Source organism: Onychostoma macrolepis, chromosome 10 (assembly GCF_012432095.1).
Source record: "Onychostoma macrolepis isolate SWU-2019 chromosome 10, ASM1243209v1, whole genome shotgun sequence".
Taxonomy (NCBI): Eukaryota; Metazoa; Chordata; class Actinopteri; order Cypriniformes; family Cyprinidae; genus Onychostoma; species Onychostoma macrolepis.
Window position 1 is genome coordinate 17,409,267 of NC_081164.1, and position 21,568 is coordinate 17,430,834.

At 39.8% G+C, this 21,568-nt stretch overlaps 1 protein-coding gene across 11 annotated transcripts in view; it reads left to right on the forward strand.

Moving 5' to 3' along the window:
• Window positions 1–21,136, forward strand: part of fryb (furry homolog b (Drosophila)) — a 67,318-nt gene extending 46,182 nt beyond the window's left edge. For 6 of the 11 annotated variants that reach the window (XM_058788777.1, XM_058788779.1, XM_058788770.1 and 3 more), the window contains 35 exons: window positions 241–351; window positions 734–888; window positions 991–1,090; window positions 1,305–1,476; window positions 1,715–1,971; window positions 2,236–2,382; window positions 2,465–2,633; window positions 2,984–3,074; window positions 3,299–3,381; window positions 4,503–4,653; window positions 5,594–5,697; window positions 6,638–6,823; window positions 8,032–8,233; window positions 8,708–8,859; window positions 8,978–9,165; window positions 9,312–9,406; window positions 9,636–10,249; window positions 10,791–10,888; window positions 11,329–11,505; window positions 11,616–11,756; window positions 11,855–12,037; window positions 13,040–13,204; window positions 13,371–13,445; window positions 13,567–13,734; window positions 14,893–15,090; window positions 15,225–15,371; window positions 15,934–16,094; window positions 16,182–16,392; window positions 16,508–16,657; window positions 16,778–16,876; window positions 17,074–17,157; window positions 18,093–18,110; window positions 18,476–18,586; window positions 18,988–19,190; window positions 19,696–21,136. In XM_058788777.1, the coding sequence (XP_058644760.1) occupies window positions 241–351; window positions 734–888; window positions 991–1,090; window positions 1,305–1,476; window positions 1,715–1,971; window positions 2,236–2,382; window positions 2,465–2,633; window positions 2,984–3,074; window positions 3,299–3,381; window positions 4,503–4,653; window positions 5,594–5,697; window positions 6,638–6,823; window positions 8,032–8,233; window positions 8,708–8,859; window positions 8,978–9,165; window positions 9,312–9,406; window positions 9,636–10,249; window positions 10,791–10,888; window positions 11,329–11,505; window positions 11,616–11,756; window positions 11,855–12,037; window positions 13,040–13,204; window positions 13,371–13,445; window positions 13,567–13,734; window positions 14,893–15,090; window positions 15,225–15,371; window positions 15,934–16,094; window positions 16,182–16,392; window positions 16,508–16,657; window positions 16,778–16,876; window positions 17,074–17,157; window positions 18,093–18,110; window positions 18,476–18,586; window positions 18,988–19,190; window positions 19,696–19,954 (5,625 nt within the window). In that variant the 3' untranslated portion in view covers window positions 19,955–21,136. Of the gene's footprint in view, window positions 1–240; window positions 352–733; window positions 889–990; window positions 1,091–1,304; window positions 1,477–1,714; window positions 1,972–2,235; window positions 2,383–2,464; window positions 2,634–2,983; window positions 3,075–3,298; window positions 3,382–4,502; window positions 4,654–5,593; window positions 5,698–6,637; window positions 6,824–8,031; window positions 8,234–8,707; window positions 8,860–8,977; window positions 9,166–9,311; window positions 9,407–9,635; window positions 10,250–10,790; window positions 10,889–11,328; window positions 11,506–11,615; window positions 11,757–11,854; window positions 12,038–13,039; window positions 13,205–13,370; window positions 13,446–13,566; window positions 13,735–14,326; window positions 15,091–15,224; window positions 15,372–15,933; window positions 16,095–16,181; window positions 16,393–16,507; window positions 16,658–16,777; window positions 16,877–17,073; window positions 17,158–18,092; window positions 18,111–18,475; window positions 18,587–18,987; window positions 19,191–19,695 lie in introns of those variants that run through there. The other 5 variants (XM_058788774.1, XM_058788778.1, XM_058788773.1 and 2 more) reach the window with 4 other exon arrangements.
• The last annotated feature ends 432 nt before the right edge of the window (window positions 21,137–21,568 follow it).

Here is a 21,568-nt window from a genome sequence, read left to right on the forward strand (position 1 = left end):
ACCTTTTTTTTTTTAAGTAGAAGGCGTGAAAAGCCTATTCTGTGTGTCACAATGGATCAGGGCTGATAGACAGAAGTACCTTGTGTGTTAAGTTTAAAAACAGTGTGTAATTTCAGTCTCATGAGGACGATTTATTTTAAAGTCTTATTCCTGTCAGAACTGTGAGGTTCCACTGAGCTCTGTTATGAGATTTTCTTTGATGTAATGCTTTGTTTCTGTGTGCACATGGTTTGTTGTCAGGCTATGTCAGCGGTATTATGCTGTGGCCCTGTGTTCGATAACGTAGGCCTTTCTACAGACGGATACCTGTACAAGTGGCTGGACAATATCTTAGCCTGCCATGATCTCCGGGTAAGCATTCACTCGCTCTTTTAATTGTTGGAACAGTTCCTGTCTCAGCTGTAGTCTTTGTCTTAACCTGTTGATGCTGAAAGGGCTTCCTGTTTAAATTTTAGAGCTGCTTTTTATCAGGTCTAATACCTGTTATTAAAACTTAACACGCTTGTCAGGACTGGCCTGTGAACACATTTTGTTTTATTTGCTTTTCTGATTTATTGACTTTATTGATTCTGTGTTGTCATTTTTTGAGTTTTGAGTTTTATCTTGTTTGTTTAGGTTTGCAATTAAATTTGTAATTAACGACTAGCACATTGGAATAACTTTAATTCTGCTTTGATTATGGGAAAAGCACACATTTAAACACTCACGTTTATATCACCGCCCTGGGCTGCAGGTGCATCGGCTGGGCTGTGAGGTTGTTATCTTGCTCCTGGAACTGAACCCAGATCAGGTGAATCTTTTTAACTGGGCTGTGGATCGCTGCTTCACTGGATCATACCAGCTCGCTTCAGGGTGCTTCAAAGCTATTGCTACTGTGTGCGGTAGCAGGTAAATAGAGCCTTCGCTATTGCCATGGTCACATTTAATGACATTTTCAGAAAGCAGATCATACTTTTTTTTTTTAATCTGTGTTTTGTTCTTACTTTTCAGGAATTATCCGTGTGACATTGTGACCCTTTTGAATCTGGTGTTGTTTAAGTCATCTGACACAAGCAGAGAGATTTACGAGATATCCATGCAGCTCATGCAGGTACCTGATACTTTTTTTCTTTCTATCAGTTGTTCAGATTTTTACTTGCCTTTCTTGTATTTTCAGTGGCTGAAAGATTTATTTATTGATACATGTTTTTATAAATGTCAGAAAGTAATGTTTATACAAGTTTTCCCTCCAAAAATAAATAAAGAAATACATTGCTAGCTCCAGAATTATTTTTTTCAATTATTGATTTTTTTCTGTCATTCAGGTTCTGGAGTCCAAGTTGTCCGTTTACTCAAAGAGGATTGTGGGGCAGAAATCAGGAAGTATCCTGTATGGCACACATGGTCCTTTACCGCCACTATACAGCGTCTCTCTCTTCCAGCTCTCAAATCAGTTGGCCAGCATGTATCCTGAACTCACCCTACCACTCTTCTCAGGTAGAGTGTGCATGTCTGTGTCTGTGACACACTTACTCATGCTTTACAAGGAATAGCTCTTAGCCACATGTTTGGATGCGTCACCCAAACTGTTGCTCCACCAAAAGCAAATAAACACCTACACGCAAAAGAATGGGCCTGGTCGAGCGCACTCTGTTATTGTTCTGCAGCTCAACTTTTGACCTTGCACTAAACCTGCCCACTCATTTTTTTATCCACAATCATTTCACACATGCAGAGGTCAGCCAGAGGTTCCCCACCACTCACCCTAACGGCAGACAGATCATGCTGACCTACCTGTTGCCGTGGCTGAACAACATAGAGCTGGTTGATACAGGACTGCTTCCCCCGACCTCCAGCCCGTGCACTCCAGAGGAAGAGGCTCGTGAGCAGTCTGACAACCTGGGAATCACCCACAGGCTCAAAGGCAACGGTTGGGGCTCTCTGCAGGCCACCTCACTGGTCCTAAACAACCTCATGTTCATGACCGCAAAGGTGAAAGGCACTACATTGCATAAATAGCCAGTTGTGGTAATGACTTAACCCATCCAAATGAAAAAGGCTCAAATTACTGTAGATATCTTTAATATCTCCGTTAAATCTACCAGACTGCAAAGAGGATGAGAGGAAGAATTGATTGAATGATTATTTATGATGTTTATGCAACATTAACATTAAACAATGCTATAATACAGTGCAATGAAAGTGTTGAAAAAGGCCTCTTTAAAGATTTGGTTATTTTTGTTGGTTTTCCATCAGTATGGAGATGAAGTCCCAGGTCCTGAGATGGAGAATGCCTGGAATGCTCTTGTGACCAATGACAAGTGGAGTAACAACCTGAGAATAACGCTGCAGTTCCTCATAAGCTTGTGTGGAGTCAGCAGTGACACTACACTGCTGCCTTATGTAAGGAAAACACACATATGGTCACTCTTTTAATTTTATTGGATCTTTATAATGGACTAAATTTGTTTCAAATTGTTTTTAGATTAAGAAAGTGGTGATATATCTGTGTCGGAACAACACCATTCAGACCATGGAGGAGCTGCTCTTTGAGCTTCAGCAGACAGACCCCGTAAACCCTGTGGTCCTACACTGTGACAACCCACCGTTTTACCGCTTTGTTGCCAGCAACAAGAGCTCTGTTGTGGCCTCAGGTGAGGCACATATCCCTGGGGGGGTTTAGCAGCTTTTTTTTATTTTCAATGCAGTGTCAGAAGAAATGTATTTCTTAATAAATGTAAGTTTTTTTTCAGAAGAGAAGATCTATAATCTGTAAATTATTCAAAGCAGTATTCAATTAATACATAATTCAGTATTCAAATTAACATATAGGCGCTTATAAAAGTAGTATTAGCTCAATTGAGCAGTGACAGTTCTATGGCTTTGGTCCATCCCATTGCAGAACCCTGGGTTGTGCTGTATTGACTGCTTTGAATTTTATAACCCAATGTATGGTTCTGACCTAATAATGGTTAAATATTCTGTTTTTTGTTTGTTTGCAAAGGCACAACATCTAGCAGCAATACGGTAGTGGCCGGGCAAGAAAACTTCCAGGAGACAGATGAAGCAAAGATCGTCAGAGAGAATGAAGAGAGGTACATCTTTCTTCATGTAACTTTGATTTCCTTAAAAAAATTGAGAAAAATAATTATTTTTGAATACACTAAATTTCACACCACACATGGGCTGTAAGTTCTCATCCACCACATATGTACTGTCTAAGTAGGCAGCTGCTAAACAGCCAATTAATACATGTTAAGTCAATATGCATGTGCATTCTATGTTCCCTAACATGTATTTTGTGCCCACATTTTTTCAGGTTGAGCAACGCAGCCCGGGCTCATAACCGCCTGGAATCACGCTACAGCAACAGCTCAGGAGGTTCTTACGATGAGGAGAAGAGTAAGTTCTTCATCTGACCTGTATTATGAATGTAGTTATGGACAACTTTACGGTTCACAGAGCCGTGTGTGCAACTCCAGACTTTATAGATTTCAGTCAGTAATCCCCCAGATTACAAGAACAGAGCAACAGATGGTTCACAGCTGTCAATCCACACACTGACACATATGACTAAGGATACATTTACACTCATTGTTTTACAGATTAAAATTTCTAACAGCTGACAACTCTGTACATGTGACTTACCATTTGGTGCATACTGTATATACCAATAATACATGCTCACTGGAGCATTGCGTCTCCGTATTAAGGAATTCGGTACTGAAATAAGGTCACGATGCATGCCTTTGTCTGTGTATTCTCTCATGCATGTGCATGTCAACTTGTTGTGCATGCGTATTTGTGACTTTTGGGTGTGGGAGCTGCCAGCTTTTGTCCTGCCTACATATCTGTCATAACAGCTGATGGACTAGTGGCAAGATGACGGCTCTAATGGAAATGAATGATAAGTTAATTGCATGATGCGCTCTGAATCGACTCATCACACCAGATGGTTATATGAAGTGATAGATTGAAATTCCTCTTTAATTTAAATGAACAATTAATTCAAATGTATTAATTTATTATTTATTTTTAATGCGTTAATCATTTTTTAAATGTTTATTTAGAATTATAAATTTTGTAGATTAATATAAAGATAAAATAACATATAATATTTTATGATAGTAGACATTTCATTAAAATTTTAGAAATATTTCGTGATTTATTTTGGTTATGGAAACTCAGATTCAGATGATTCGACTGATTTGATGATAAATTGTAACACTATAGACACATTTCAGAATGTTTCTAATTATAAAGCTTTCTGGAATACTTGATTGTGATTGGTCAGTCATAGAATTCTGTGTATTTTTTTTACCATTGTGTCCTACATAACTGTGCCCGTTTCACATCTCTTGTATCACTCTGGTCTATTTCTACTTTCTGAAGTCAGTATTTAATGGAAATTTATTCAATTATGGTATTTGGTATGGTATTTTGGTTACCCTGTTGGTGTCCTGGTAACTATGTTTTACTGTAATGCCCAGCTGAGTTTTGACTCCTATTGTGTGTGTTAACAGATGACCCTCTGCCTCCGTATGCTGCCTGGTTGATCAGTGTATTAGAGAGTAACAGACCTCAGCCTCTTCCCATGCCTGTGAACGGAGGCTGTTGGGCCCCGCTGGTGGACTACCTGCCTGAGACCATCACCCCACGGGGACCCCTTCACAGGTACCACCCAAGCCTTCCTTCTGCTTTTGACTTCCTTTGCATTTTAATGAAGTCAGACTGAATGAGAACGAAGATTTATGAAAGGTCTTAAATGTCCAACCTTCCTACTCTCAAAACATTTACACAGACATACATGGATTTACACCATAAACTCATCCTTACAGAGTTGCTTTTGTTCATGTGCAGCGAATGGATTTTATTAAGCCAATCCCATAAAACCTACTTGTGTTAGTTTGCTCTAGCATTTTACAGCAGTTGCCCACAACTCTGTTTTGTCTACAAGAGAGGAACTGTTGTTCCGTTACCATGACAAAAGTTCTTACCAGCATCCTTCTGACGTTCAATGATTTTTCAGGAGGGAGGTACAGACGGTCAGACATGCATCAAAGGGTGGTGCAACAACATATTTGGGATTTTTATAAACAATCTGTCAAGTTAATCAGATCTGTGCAGACTCATGCTGATACCTGAACAGTCGGATATACATCAAAACTCATGAGTTATTAAAAATATGAGCAGAATTGCATAACAGGAATACCTGCTAAAAATAAACTCCCCTCTTTGTTTTCTGTCTGGATATGCACAAGCCAAATGAAGAGCCATCTGTCTATAGCAGTTGGTAATTTAATGGACCTTGAATTTAATTAGGCGATTCACAGTCACAGCTGGGCTTGACCCTGTATGCCTTCATTTTAGACCTTTTGCCATTTTGATAGATAAAATAGCAAGGAGAGGATGGGAAATAATGGACAGAAGAGATGCAGTCAAGATTGTGAAACAATGTTGCAAGCAACAGCATGCCAGATTCGAAATTGCATCATCCACATGAGCACTAGGCCATAGTTCCGTATCTTATTATATATGTACATCTCTCAGTGGATGCTGCAACCAATCAGGTTAAGTATGTAACACTATTCTTGTTGCATGTGTGTGCCGGCAGGTGTAACATAGCTGTGATCTTCATGACGGAGATGGTGGTGGACCACAGCGTCAGAGAAGACTGGGCACTACACCTGCCGCTGCTACTTCATGCTCTCTTCCTAGGTAAGCACTCTTTTATTTTCTCTTTCTCACCTCATCTTTTTATCTAATTTTTTTCCAGTGTTATTAAAATGTGGAGAACCCCCTGATCTGGACTGTACCTTTTTTAGCTAAAAGATATGAGGGAGTTTATGTTCGGATGTCTCTCCGTGAGAACACACTCACATCTTTGGTCTGGTCTACTGTATATAGCGCCCGCATTTTCCACCATAATTCACCCCAGCAAGTCTGTCTGAATAACACAGCACAGCAATGCCAGAAATGTGAAAAATGTCTGTGATGGAAAACGAGGAGAAAGAAAGAAAGAGGGGGCTGGCGAAATGCCATCTACTCATGGCTTATCTCTCTCAGACTCTTGATGTCGTCAGCATCTCCTGCCCACAACATGTTTCTCTTTATGTCTTTTGACTAGAGGCGCACCTGTAATATTTTTTTTTTTTTTCGGCCAAAAATATAGAGCACAACACTGACTGTTCACTTTTTCAATGTTTTTTTCCTTAAAAAAGATTTGTAAGCTCAGTAATGGATCACAACACTACAAACTTTGATTTGAAGTGAAAAATATTTTAAACTTGTATTTAATAAATAATATGAAAACAACATTAAATACTGAGTTATAGTATTCAGATATTTATGGATGCATTGTGGGCGAGGGCAGTTGCTTTATGATCCTTTTGTTCCTATGGGAATGATAACTCCATCAGTGGAATTCTCTGTAGGGCTGTGGTTAGTGTAGTTCTTGATCAGGAATTCACCCTTCACAGGGAGTTTGTTTGACAGGCGAGCTGACCAATCATAATGAAGAATCTGTCATTTTGTCCAACAAACAAACCAGTCAGGAGAGCATATCCATGTTGTGAACTTGAAAAATGGTCTATTGATGTCTTTGCTATTCAGCTCAAATCAGTTCAGTTCATTTACCTGTGCATCTCTGTCCTCTCAGGTTTGGATCATTACCGGCCAGAGGTATTTGAGCACAGCAAGAGGTTACTCCTGCATCTCCTCATTGCCCTCTCCTGCAACAACAACTTCCAGGTCATCGCCTCTGTCCTGTTACTAACCAGAGAGATCGGCGACAACAAGACCCTCACCGTTAAATCCAGCTACCAGCCCGAATACCTCTACACAGGTACAATCAGTTCTCTACCCAGAATCCAACATGACACAAAAAGACACCAACAACTGACAGAAATAAACATAGACGGTTTATTTATAACACTGCACAAAAAGAATTCCAATTTCTTTCTTTTTTTTAAGTTATATTTATGGGCATTTTATGCCTTTAATGTGAGAGGACAGTGGAGAGCTGACAGGAAAGCATTTGGGTGAAGAGTGAGGGGAACAGGATTGGCAAAGGAACTCGAGGCGGGACGCCGTAAGCGCAGTTGCGCTATATGTTGACACATTAAGCACAAGGCTATCGGCGCTGACAGAATTCCAATTTCTTGCTAGAAGTTTTGTTTTATTTCCCATAAGATCCAAAATCAGAGTAGAGTTTCAAATTGTGCTCAGATATGCCAAGACACTAAAGTCTGCAGGAAAAAACATCTAAGACAAAGTGAACACTCAAATCAATCGTGATATATGGAGAGCAGCCTGTAAAAATTTCCTCTAGGTACGGTCTTCACCCACAATTCCTTATTTTAAGTACAACAACTGTACAAGAATATTACAAGTCATGCCAACTTGCACAGCAAGATAAATACACAAAAAAAAAAAACAGAGACTTTGCATTAAATTCATCTGACCTCATTTTGTCACATTATCTGCAGCAAAGAGCAGACAGTGTGAGTATAAGACTCACCTACATTTTCAACACAGCTTAAATTTACAAATGAGGAAATAGGTAACTATTATGAAGCTAAAGCCCAAGGGTGAGGATTTAACTCTCTTTGGCACAGAATTCAAAGTATTTTTGGCAGATGTTTGTCTTTTTCACTATAAAAGAGACCGAGGTAATTAGGCCAGACACCCTGCCAAGTCCCAGTTTGCATTATGACGGAGGTTTTTCTGTCATTTAATCTTTTATCCTGAATGTCACTGATGTTTCTGTTTCCTTGTTTCCTGATACCTGAATAGACACACGTTTGAAAAGTCACTGTTGACAATTAAAGCTTGGAATACAAATCACATTTTTTAGATGTTTTGGCTCCTATTTTGATCGCACAGACATACAGTGAAGACTACTGGCAAATTTGAAATGGAGAAAAGACTAATTTTTAAACAAGGCTGCAGACACAATAATAAGAAAAGAAAAATGTTTAAGTGTTTACAGATTTATATACTGTTTATAACCTGCATGCATTGTGTAACTAAACCACACTCTCGTCTGAACAGGGGGGTTCGACTTTCTGCGGGAGTGGCAGGCATCACCAGTGGCAGATTCCGGACTAAGCTCGTCCTCCACCTCCTCTAGTGTGAGCCTGGGAGGAAGCATCGGAAACCTGCCACAAATCACAGCTGACCTGGAGGAGATGGATGAGTCCTCCACAGAATCAGATGAGAAAACCAACAAGCTCATTGAGTTCCTCACCACCAGGTGTGTGGCAAAGATACAAATGTTTAGCAGTTGTTTCGATATATGTGGATGAAAATAGATTGAATCTCAAATGCGAGTGTTTTTTCAGGCACATAAGACACTAATCTAGAATTCATAAATATGATTTTCAGGATGACAAGACAAAATGGATGGTGCGTCAACTAACAAATATTCATAAGCTCACACATCCCCTAGTGGCCAAAGATCAAAATATTTTGTATTTTTAAATAAAATTCTAAAAAAATTATTCCATTAATATTTTAATTACTTACATTAGTTAAGTTATTTTAAATGTATTTTATTTGTTTCACATTTGAAATTCACACACAGGCAATTTTGATAAATATCTCAAAACATATATTGTTTCCGTTTTTTCCGGGGCAAAACTACTGGGCATTTCCCAGAGTCATTAGATCAGGCATTTAGAGAGCAGTAGTTCATGTACTTGTGATTTTGGTGGTGGTGGTGGTGCAGTGCATGGAGTACTGTCCTGTCCTTACTCAGGGCTTTCGGACCGCTTTGGTGCCATGAAGACATCACGCCAAAGAACCCCAACTCTAAGAGTACCGAGCTGCTCACCAACTTCCTGCGGCATGTGGTTTCTGTGTTCAAGGAGACCAAATCAGGTAATTACCAAACATTTTTAGTGCATTTATGTGTCATATTTACAGAATGAAATATCCCCTATACATTATATTGGAACGGTGGTTGTTTGATAAGCTACTGATAAGTGTCATGTGTCAGATTTCCATCTAGAGCATCAGCTGAGCGACGTTGCGTTGCAGACGGCCCTCTGCAGCTCCTCACGTCATTATGCCGGGCGCTCGTTCCAGATCTTCCGTGCTCTGAGACAACCCCTCTCTGCCCATGCTGTGTCCGACCTGCTCTCACGGCTGGTGGAGGTTGTGGGAGAACATGGGGATGAAGTACAGGTGTGCATCCATCAGCAAGAGTATTAAAAAAACATCCATGCAATAAATGCTGGAATACTTCAGTTCGATTGGTTAAATGAATTTGGTGGTCAAATAATTCTTAGTCTCAATCTTATTGCTATTATTTTTATCTTTTTGCCTTCCAGGGTTACGTAATGGAGATTTTACTCACTCTGGAGTCTGTTGTAGATAATTTAGCTGAATGTCTGAACAACAGTGAACTTATGGCAGCTTTGACGAGGTGAGAATTGCATGCTGTAGCCTATATATTATGTTTTCCTACCATTTCAACCTAAAATGTTTTATAGCCACAGTACACTACTGTTGAAAAGTTTGGAAATTGGAAGTTGGAAAACTTTAAGCAAAACTTTTGAATGGTATTATTGATAACAATATAACAGGATGGAAAAAAGTATTAAATTATTCATTTGTTTTTCTTAACATATCTGCAATATCTCTTCCATGTACAGAGATTCCTCTCCAGACTTCCTGGTGAGCGGGAAGCTCAACCCAAACCGTAAGAGCACAGGGCAGCTGAACCTGCACCAAGAGGGCGGCACTAATGAGCGGAACAGGCACCAGCGCAGTTACTCCGTCCCCAAGAAGTTTGGCGAAAGTGGGGAAAACTCATCCTCCAACCCTCCTCGCAGCGCCACACTGGACCGCATCCAAGCCTGTACCCAACAGGGTCTCGTCCGATCGGCCCGCAGTACATCCTCCAACTCTACCCGTGCCGACACAAGTGTCATCACCGACCCCTCCCACTCCAGTCACCCCGCCAACCTGCTAGCCACCATCTTCTGGGTGGCAGTATCACTCATGGAGTCGGACTTTGAATTCGAATACCAGATGTCATTGAGGCTGGTTCACAAACTGCTGGCACGGGTTCCGTTGGATCTGCAGGAGAACAGGGAGAGATTAGAGAAGCTCCAGGCCCAGCTGAGGTGGAGCGGCTTTTCCGGGCTGCAGCAGCTGCTCCTGAAGGGATTCACTTCTCCGGCCACAAATGATCTTACACTTCAGCTGTTCTGTCAGCTTACACCTGTTTCACGAGTGCCAGTAGTGGACACATCGCAGGCTATAGGTGGGTAGAATGGTAGTGGCACAATTTTAAAACCTGTTCACACAGGTCTAATATGACTAAACAACTCAAAACCAGCGACAAAAACAGTACTTGCTTTCTATTCCTGTCCCTTTGTAGACTTTGTCAGAGTATAAACTGCGTGTTTAAACTAGGCTTGTCATGTTTTGTTGGTAGCTTTTGTGTCTGTAAGCTTTTTTTTTATGTTAATGGTTTCTTTGTTGCTATAAGTTGTCTTTTTTTGTTGTAAAACAGCCGACTGGTCTACTTGCCTGTAGCTATTTGCATACTGAAGCAAGACTGAAGAGTTGGTTCTAGTGTCCCGTCAACAGAAATGCACTGTTTTATTATACTAAACCAAAGCCTAAAATCCATGCTTACTTTTGTTTTAAAATCTTGTTGTTCAAATGTGTCTTTACTCTCATCTATAAGAGTGAAGACTGCTCAACCTGATATGCTTTTATATTGTTTTACTTTGAAATGTCTGTGATATTTAGCTGCTTTCCTTTCACTTCTTTTCATGTTTTATTCTCTGCCTGCTCAGGTTTTCCTCTGAACGTGCTTTGTCTGCTGCCTCACTTGGTGCAACACTTCGGTAGCCCTACGCAGTTTTGTAAAGAAAGCGCTGAGAGGATCGCACAGGTCTGCCCCGCCCCCTTTTCTCTAAACTCTCTTATTACAAAACACGCTCTGCACTTCATTGACATTTACACCTGAATGTGAAGACAAACTTGACTCGTTCTCAACAACTAATCCTGCATTATATCCAACTTCAAAAGTGTTTTTTTCTAGACTTATTAGGCATTTAACAAGACAACTGACTCGCAGCATGCATCCTAAGTATTTACAATAAAATCTCAGCTAGTGTCCATATTTCTGCAGCCTTATTTAGATCACAAAACGCTGATCAGTAGTACCACACATATCTAACTGTATATTGTAACACAACTGACCACAATAAATAATTATTATTACACCATATACTGTAAGTATAAAATTATCCAATGAGCTCCCAAATGTTTAAATACCTTCAATATGAAATTTATGACTGTTAATATGACTGTTTCTGGTGTGTTTTCTAGGTGTGTCTGGAGGAGAAAGACAAGAACACTAAACTTTCTCACCTAGCTCATGTAATGACTCTATATAAGACTCGTTCTTACACCAGAGACCCCTTCTCGTGGGTTAATGTGGTCTGCCGCTACCTGCATGAGGCCTTTTCAGACATCACACTCAGTCTGGTGACATATATGGCTGAGGTGAGCTGTCCTGAGGCTTAAATGTCCAAATATAAGCTACAAAATGATAGATATGCTGCAGCTAATATTATATGTGAAGAGCACCCTTTTAATAGCAGCTCTCTTCATAGTTGCTAGATAAAGGATTACCCAGCATGCAACAGCCCCTACTGCAGATCATCTACAGTCTGCTGAGCCACATGGATTTGGCAGGAATTCAGGTCAGACCTTTCAATGTAGAGGTGCTAAAGACCATCGAGAAATTTGTACAGGTGAGATCCTTCTGTTGAACCACTTGATTTAGGATTCATCTGGTCATTTGTAACAATTTCAGTCTCATTTTTCATACCAATATGTGTGTGTCCTCTAGACGGTTCACTGGAAGGAAGCTCTAAACATTTTGAAGCTGGTTGTTTCCCGTTCTGCCAGCCTATCCCTGCCGTCCTATGCCCATGGTGACTTAGCCCACCTGGAGGTTAGCCGTATGATGTGGGATGGCTCATCTAAAGCGCTGCCAGGAAAGACAATGGAATTCCATTTTGACATATCTGAGGTACTTTACACAGTGCACACAATACATTTTGTTGTTCAATTGTTCACATGCATGCTTTTTTTTTTCTTTGCTGTAGGCAAAAATAATGTTAATGCTTTTGAAAATATCAGTTTTCAGTTAGATTATACACCACAGGTTCTCTGACTCATTCACCTCTTCAGGTGTGTCCGTGTTGCTGTTTTTGAACATGCATTGGTTATCAGATCCCATGAAGGGCGCTGCCTCTTTTCCTTTGTTTTTGGTACATTTTAGACCAAAGGGAAGTCGCTCGGGTTCTCAGCTCGCTTTCAAATGCAGAAATGGGGATAATAGTCTCAACGGAAGTTTGGGGAGATGTGTTTTGACTGCATTTGTGATTAATAACAGCTCTGAATAAAGTGTGGTTGAGATCCTGCCTATCTGAGGGTTTCAACTGCAACCTAATAAACAAAATGATGTGATGTCCTTATAGAGCAAGAAAAAGTGTTTGACACTGAATAAGTTAATGAATGTAAAACCTAAAACTCTCTTGGGTTGATCGGAAGTTAATAGTAAATGGAGAAAGATAACCATTTGCATTCAGCTGGTGCAGGAACCACCAGAAGTGCTGATTTATTCAGGTATAACAAAGACCTCCTTGCAGCCAACTTTGTGTATGATTGCCCTCTTGTGGCTGCACGCACTACTACAGGAAACCCTCAGTTCCTAGAATTGAGTCCTTGTCTCTGGTCCACCCTGATGAAAGTAGTGATATCCTGTCCAGATGTAGCATGTGCACAATGATAAGGAGTTCAGCAATTAGGCTGTTTTTCCACACATTCTTGTTTATCTACAGGAAGGCTGTGACTCATGGGTAGTGTGAGTCTATGAGTGTCTACAAACTGCTCAGAGCCTACTGTTGTGCTGGAGTGCTAATGTTTGTGTAGGGGGAGTTACGTGTCTATGTTCAGTCTATATTGTAAAATCTGTTTGTTTTTAAATGAGTTACATATGTACCGTGTGCATGTATGTGCTTGTCTCCAGACGCCGGTTATTGGCCGCAGATATGATGACCTGCAGGGATCAGGAGGGAGAGATGGGAAAGCCCGCGCGATCGCAGTGACTCGTAGCACGTCCTCTACCTCTTCAGGGTCCAATTCAAACACCGTCCTGGTGCCAGTCAGCTGGAAACGACCACAATCATCACAGGTGACAAACATTTCATGCTGTTCATATTAGTCAAGGTACAAAGGAGGATAACTTCATTTCATTCTATTGAGCTGCTTTGAACGGTGTCTTTTAGCTTCCTCTTTGTTCCTGATTACATTAAATCAGAGTCTGCTTTTTCAACTGCTATTTTCCTTTTGTTTAACAGAAGCGAACAAGAGAGAAGCTAGTGAATGTTCTATCACTCTGCGGACAGGAAGTTGGCCTCACCAAGAACCCATCTGTAAGTCCTCAAAGTCACTGTTGCTTTATTTGACACTTATTGCTTTGGTCTCATAGACTGCAGGAATAATAGATTAAGTCAGACTCCATGCTGACTCCACTGTCGTGTTTGTTTGCCTCAGGTGATCTTCTCATCCTGTGGAGATCTGGACCTCATGGAGCATCAGCCCAGTCAGGTGTCCTCTGAGGATGGGACCCGGGAGGACACCCTGGATGATACAACATCAGAGCAGCAGTTCAGAGTCTTCAGGGACTTTGACTTCCTGGATGTAGAGCTGGAAGACGGAGAGGCGAGTAGAAAATCTGATTGTTTTTGTTTCACACACATTTGGAATTTTTACATTACAAATCTGTTTCATTCAGTAAAGAAACTGATACTTCTATTCAGCATGGATGCGTTAACATGATCAAAAGTGACAGTCACAACAGGATTTCTATTTCAAATATATGCTGTTCTTTTGAACTTTCTTATATATAGTACTGAAGAACTGTTAAAATGTTTATTTCTAAATGCTTGACTATCTCTGTAGGCTTTATGTCTCTAACAAATACATTTCCTTCCTTTTCCTTTAAAAATACTTTTGGTTAATGTAATTGGATGTCATGTAAATAGATTTGTTTCCCCTATTTTTCAGAATTGAAGCTAGAATCATTGAATTAAATAAAAAATTCCTGTCCCTACCAACAAAAACCCAATTTCTTTGTCTTTCAGCTTTCTTTCTATCCTTATTCTTTCAGTTATTTCATTCATGATCTCTCTGGATAATGAGATAACACTTTAGCTGATCAGAGACTGTCTGACTAATGTGCCCATTGCTTTTCCTCTGGTCTTTCTCACTGTGTGGCTAACACTCTCTCTCTTTCTCTCCTGTGCTGCCGTAGGAGCTGCAGGTAAGAACAGCTGTTAGCATGTGACAGAAGATGGCTGAGATCATGTTTCCATACCTGTGTCCTTCATGTAGGCTGTCATCTGTCATAGGCTGCTGAGGCTTAAGAGATTAGTTGTTTTTTATGTTTAATATATGGATGTCATATTACATACTGCAGAACTGCATGTTAGCAGCATCTCATTACAGCATTTTTGTTTCACAGTAAATCATTCCACACTACTTCAGTAGAATTCAATTCAGATTGTTTTAAATACTTTTGTCAGGTCTAGGATCTAGCAGCTTTCTTTTTGTGTTGTGTTTTGCTATGCTTCCCCTAGGAAATTAATTAAATTAGGAATTAGGAATTTACTTTTTTTTTTACTTTTTTTTTTTTTTTGCAAAGTCAAAAACATTTTCAGATATTTGGTCTATTGTATTTACTATAAGTTTGCATGTGTTGTTAATTTTTGCATGATTAATTAGAAGTGTGTTATGTCTACTCCCTTGGGCCGATGAGGCCAGAATAGTTTACACCCAGTATGCAGCTGTTAAATCAGTGGTGTGTGTTTTTTTTAATAGGGTGAGAGTATGGATAACTTTAACTGGGGAGTACGCCGGCGCTCCCTGGACAGCACAGATCTGACTGAGCTCCTGGAGGAGAGCCAGCACTCCGACATCACCCCCTGCATTGGCCTACACGACCCCCAACATGACTCTGATGACTCCTCTGAGGAAGAGTCCAATTCCACCAGCCAAAGCCTCTCCCATTCTCAGCTAGTATGTGCTATCTATATATATATCTATCTATCTATCTATCTATCTATCTATCTATCTATCTATCTGCCAAACTACCTACCTACCTGTTTAAGCTTGATTGTAGTTTTCTAAAACTGGGCATTTTCTGATTTTAGACCATGAACCTCTCACCCTCAGAGGACACCAATCATACAGACTCTCTGTCCACTTCCTACGACACTACATCAGCTGACCCAAATTCTCTTAATGCTGCTACACCTTGCTTGGGAACATCACTACCAGATGACCACATCATGCCGCCCGTATGTTTAAAATTACATTAAGCTCATTAAAGCTTATTCGGCAAGGGTGTAAATAGAACCAAACATAGAACCTAGAACTTCATCATGTAGTTTAAAACTATTACTGGCATGTTTGTAACTAATTTAGATTTGCTAATCTATTTAATTATAGAATCTATATATAGTCTATATAATTGCTGACACCTCACATTGAGTTAGGGTCACACAATAATGAATATTAATAAACTGTTTTTACATTAATGTGTTATAATGAGTGTATATTGAACAAAGACTTTAGATATACAAATACATTGCACTCCTATTACTTATGAATGGGAGAAAATATAATGTGCAATATGGCGGAATATGTCCTGCCTTCTCAATAAAAGAGCCAATCGCCAGTTGGTAAAGTCATCGTGTCACTTCTGACGACACTGAAGACCACTTGACTCTCTCTTGCCTCTCTTAACTCTTTTACTGTAAAGAATTTCTCATCTTTTGAGTTGACCTCTAGGATGGAGTCTGCAACAATAAGAACAAACACATTGAGGAAAGAAGCTCACCAGTGATCTTATCTTCACAGGTTTTACCAGAAGACGAGGAGTCACATGTCCAAGAGGACGACCTGTCATTCGGTGTGAATGAGCTGCCAATGAGGTTTGACTGTGGCTCTAGCACTAATCTGGACCTTCCAGCAGAACAAAACCGAGCTGGAATCAACCAGAACCCAAACTCCCTGCCCAGGTGAACACATCAGTACAGTTTTATATCATTAGACTGTTAACTGGCATGGTTATTGAAGGGTAACCACCTTTCTTCCGGTTTCAATAGCTACCATTTTGGGGAGGACCGAGATGATCTGGATGAGCTGGGCTTTCCTCCTCCACCCTCCCCCTTTTTCTCTGCCATCCTGGCAGCATTTCAGCCCACGGTATGTGACGATGCCGAAGAAGCCTGGCGGAGTCACATTAACCAGCTGTTGTGCGATACGGATGGGTCTTGCGCTGTCTACACCTTCCACATCTTCTCCACAATGTTTCAGGTAAAGTCACCCTTGATATGTACACAGTCCTGTTTGAAAAATTCTATTCATGTTAGCTATTTAGAAGTCCAAAAGTAGGTTTTAGCATTGTTAAAATGTTTTTTTTTCTCTATAGAACATCCAGAATAAGTTCTGCTCCCTGACCAGCGATGCTGCCAGTTACCTTGGAGATGGCCTGAGGGGAATTGGGTCAAAATTTGTGCAGTCATCTGAGATGTTGGCCTTATGCTCAGACTGTCCCACGCTGTATGTAGACGCAGAAACGGTAAGTGGATATTCAAAGTTGATTACATAAAGCCATGCCTCAGGGACCTAACCTAAATAATAGTTATGAACAAGCAGTCAGAAAGTATTTTTATGCTAGGTTTTGTCTGTCCTCTTGTAGATTGTTTCTTATGGGCTTCTAGAGAAGATGAAGTTCAGTGTTCTTGAGCTGCAGGAGTATCTGGACACGTATAACACCCGAGAGGAAGCTGTCGTCTCAGTAAGTCATTCTAGCCTGCTATAAAGAGCTGCTACAGATTTAAGTAAGACCTACAATCATGAGACTTACTACAGGTGTGCCAATACTTCTTAAAGTGATCAGACTCACAGGATGGAGAGTAAAAGAAGCAAAACATTCAATCATCTTGCACTGAAAGAGGTATCATGCTCGTATCGTCTGCTGTCCTCTTTCAACAGTGGTTGCAGAACTGTAAGGCCACATTTCCAAGGTATCCTGATGATGGTGTGATCACCTGTCAGCCTGGAGACTCTGAGGAGAAGGTGAAAATAGCTGTATATGCCCTTAAAAATGAGCTCTTCCATCTTGCCACTGTTTACATGTATGAACATTCATAATATGTACACAATAGTTTCTGTTAAATCTGTACATATTATGTTATTTAATGGGTCGTATAAACTACCATTCAAAAGTTTGGGGTTGGTAAGATTTTTTAATATTTTTGAAAGAAGTGTCTTATTCTCACCAAGGCTGCATTTATTTGATCAATAACATTACAAATATTATTGAAATATTATTACAATTTAACAGGTTTTTTTTATTTTAATAAATTTTAAAATGCAGTTTATTCGTTGATGGCAAAGCCAGTTTTTCAGCAGCCATTTCTCCAGTACTCAGTGACAAACGATTCTTCAGAAATCACTCTTATATGCTGATTTGCTGCTCAAGAAATATTTATTTTTATCAATGCTGAAAACAGTTGTGCTGCTTAATATTTTAATTTATATATTGATATATGTCAATATATTGTATGTTAATGTTTTTTAGAAAATGGCAATACTTTTTTTCAGTAAAAAGTTCAAATGGAAAGCATTTATTTAAAATGAAAATCCTTTCAAACTTGTTTTTACTGTCACTTTTGATCAATTTAATGCATCCTTGCTGAATAGAATTATTCATTTCCTGCTGACCCCAACCATTTGAATGATAGTGTATTTATCAGTGCAATATTTAATGTAATATTTCCTCACTCCTCTTCTTGTCACTCTGTGCGCCTCCTTATCACCCTCTGCATGGCTTGGGAATAGGAATTTATATGGCTTGGGTTCTGGGATTGAATGCAACTGGCACTAATCCTCTAATTATGTGGATGGGATTTCTGAGCATAGTGGCACAGTCTCACGGATTGCATGCTGGGTATTAATGCTGTCTGTTTCTCCTTTCTCAACTCTTTCCTGTTTTATGACATGCTCTACAGCAAATGGAAACTCTGGCTGTAAGTTTAAAACTAAAAACCGTTCTATTATTCATCTGTTAGTGCGAGTGATCTGTGATTGCAGCTTTATAGTTCACTACATGCATTCAGTTCAGCTTACCTGCAAGCGAGCGTCTTTACTTGCATGATCTTACACAAACTTATGCTGAATAACCACACTTTTAAAATCATGTAAATGGTCTTAAGACTACAGAAGTAAAAATAAACTACTGAGATGTTTTTTTTTTTTTTATTGTTTAATGCATATAGACATACTCGTTGATGGATGTTAGAGTTGTGTATTTAATGTTAGTGGCTGTGACCGTGTATGATTCCTATATTATGTCACGTTATGTATGTAACTAATGTATCTGTATCATCCACAGCAATTGGAGTTGTGTCAGCGACTGTACAAACTTCACTTCCAGCTCCTTCTGATGTTTCAGTCCTATTGTAAACTAATCGGACAAGTGAACACCATCAGCTCTGTGCCAGAGGTACACAGTACACCTATTACCCCGCTGATACACCTGATCTCTTTTTGCTTTATTTAATTAGAATTAGAATTGATTCTAATATTTTGTTATGTGCGCATTATTTAAATTAGCCTGAAAGAGGTCTAAACAACCATTGTGAATTTTGGTGACAGTTTGGACATTTCTACAGTTAAAACAGTAACCATAGACACTTTCTGTTGTTCTGCGTCTGTGCTGAAAGATGTCCAATACCAATGTCATATCAGCCAGCAAAACCTAAGAAAATATGTAGTGCATCTTTGAAAATTTACTACTTGAGCAAAAAAATAAATGACTTTGGCTGACTATAAAATTAGTCACTTGCTGGTTAACTTTTGTTGATTGAAAACACTCAGTCCTGATCATGTTCTTTCAATCTGTAGCTGTGGAACATGTCGCGTGAACTGAGCGATCTGAAGAATTGCCTGCGGCTAGCGGAAGCCTCATTAGCTGGCGATCTAGAGGACGGGAAAAGGCACGGCTCGCAGACCATCTTCCCCAGCTCAGAGGCAGCTGTACAGGCCATCCTGGAGTGCTTGAACAACAGCGAGTTCTCTATGGCCATCCGCTACACTCAAGAGTGCAGGTGAGATATGACACCTCTAGAGGGAGACAAAGCTCTATTTATTGTGTAGTATAGCTTTTGATATATTATTTATCAATTTGTTTTGTAAGTTTAGTTTTTGTTTGCGTTTCATTTATTTTATTTTATTTTTAGTATTGTTACTACTATTGTTTTAGACTGTTAGTGTTAATGTACAACTATTAAAATAATGTAAACTATTTTTATTTCTAGAGTATTAAGTGACATTTTTATGTTGAATGAAGGCGTGTTGTAATTGTTTACAGTTTTGTAATATACCATGTATCAGAAACTAAAATTAATCTGTGGCCATTTTAATTTAATTTTAGTTATTAGTAATGGAAATCTATTTAGTTTTTATTTTTAATTAAGTTAATGTTTTCAATTATTTTAACCAGTAACACTGGTGTTTTAACTACATATTTTTCGTTGTGGTGTTGAACTTGATACTGAGAAGCATGGAATTGTACTGGTATTGAAATTTACTAAACTTTCTTCTTCTTTTTAGACGAATGTGGCCAAATGACATTTTCGGTGGCAGCTCAGAGGATGAGATCCAGACTCTCCTCAACGTCTACTTCCGCCACCAAACTCTGGGCCAAACTGGCACCTTTGCCCTGGTTGGCTCGAACAAGGATGTGTCAGAGGTCTGCACAAAGATCATGGAGCTCAACGGAGAGATCCGGGACATGATCCGCCGCGCTCAGGGGTACCAGGTGATCTCATCCAGCCTCCTAGACTCCAGCGTGTCCGGCGTGAGTCTCTGACAGGAAGCCTGCAGCACCCCAGACCAGCCCTGGCCTGGACTGCCCCACAACTGGATTCCTCCATAGTCACCCAACCTCTCCTGTGCCAGCCCTCATCCCACGACCCTCCGCTCCTGCCACCCGCTCCAGATCAGATCCAGTGTGACGTTTGGGAGTGCTGCCACCCTTTTGAGGGTGTAACTCATAAACTTGTGCCCTTCTTAGGGAAACTTGCACGAGCATCCTTGACTGTACTGAATAGGAAGGGGCTCCTGAGAGTGAGCGTGTCCTCAGGTCCTCAAATGTGCAGCAATAATGGAGAAACGGAGCTGCTCCTGCGAGATTCCTTGGATTGAGCCACTCAAACGCATCTTTTAATTATTGCACTATGTTGACATTTTCATGTCGTAAATCATGAGAAGAAAAAATAATCCTGTTTGCTACTGAAAGCAATGCTGCATTTTTGGAAAGGAAGCACCCAAGTGAGAACTACCACTTGGTTTGTTTGTTAACGTGGGGAATGTGCAATGATGGATCATTGAAACGGATGCCTTTTTACTGTAACTGTTCAAGAATGTCTTTAAAAGTGATCAGGACATGCTGCAAAACTGAAGATGGAACGACACAGGATACTGTCTGTAATATGTCTTCGGTCATCGTCACGATACCTGTAACTGTTTAAAGCTGAGAGCTTGTGTCTTTGTGAACCTGTCCATCACCGGTGTACCGCTAAATATCAGCCTCCGCACCCGCACACAAACACGCTGACATTCAGCGATTTGTTCATACAACTGATAAACTACTACTGCTGAAGCTGATTCTACTTCAAGTGCTGGTATGAGATTGTTTGGCTGTGTTTCAATTGACATCCTGCGCTCCACCGTACACAGGCTCACCTTTAGGGTAAATTTGTATTTAAGAAATCAGTGTGTTGAACATAGTTTTCGAAATTGTTCTTTGTCAGTTGCCAAGCATGCATTATTGTATTTATTAAAAGTTGTATTTTATTAAAATGTTATTTGTATAAAGTTGAAAAGGGAGGCATCACGTGGAGATTAGTGTTTGTCACTAGTGCATGCCTAGAGAGATTGCACATTGTAAAGCCTCTTTGGGAAAATTGTCATTGTTTTTTTTTTTTCCCCCCCTCACTGTGTAAATACTTAAAGCTTTTGTGAAGTAAACTGTGCTTTCTTGTTGAGATTCTCCAGTTTGTGGTTTCAGTTATTCTGGCATCTGCAGAGTCCAAGAAAAGAAGTGATTTTGCACTGGATCCAAGTTACAGCAAAAAAGACATTTGTTTTTTTATGCAGAAGAGCAGTGAAAATTATGCAGAGTTTTATTCATGCACACATGATCTTGAGCAATATTTGATCAAAGATATTTGAAAATCTGCATTTGTCGACAAGAGCTATTTTGAATTCTGTTGACTTTAATTGCATGGAAGGAAAAAATAAAAATAAAATAAAAAAGTTCAACAAAATATCACTTGTCTGCAGAAGATCATATAGGTTTGGAATGAAATAAGTAAACTACAACATTAATGTTTTTGTTCCCCTCAAAAGGATAGTACACTTTTAAAGGGGGAAACCTGTGCACTTCTCTTGCTGAACACAAAAAGATGTCATTTTGGAGGGG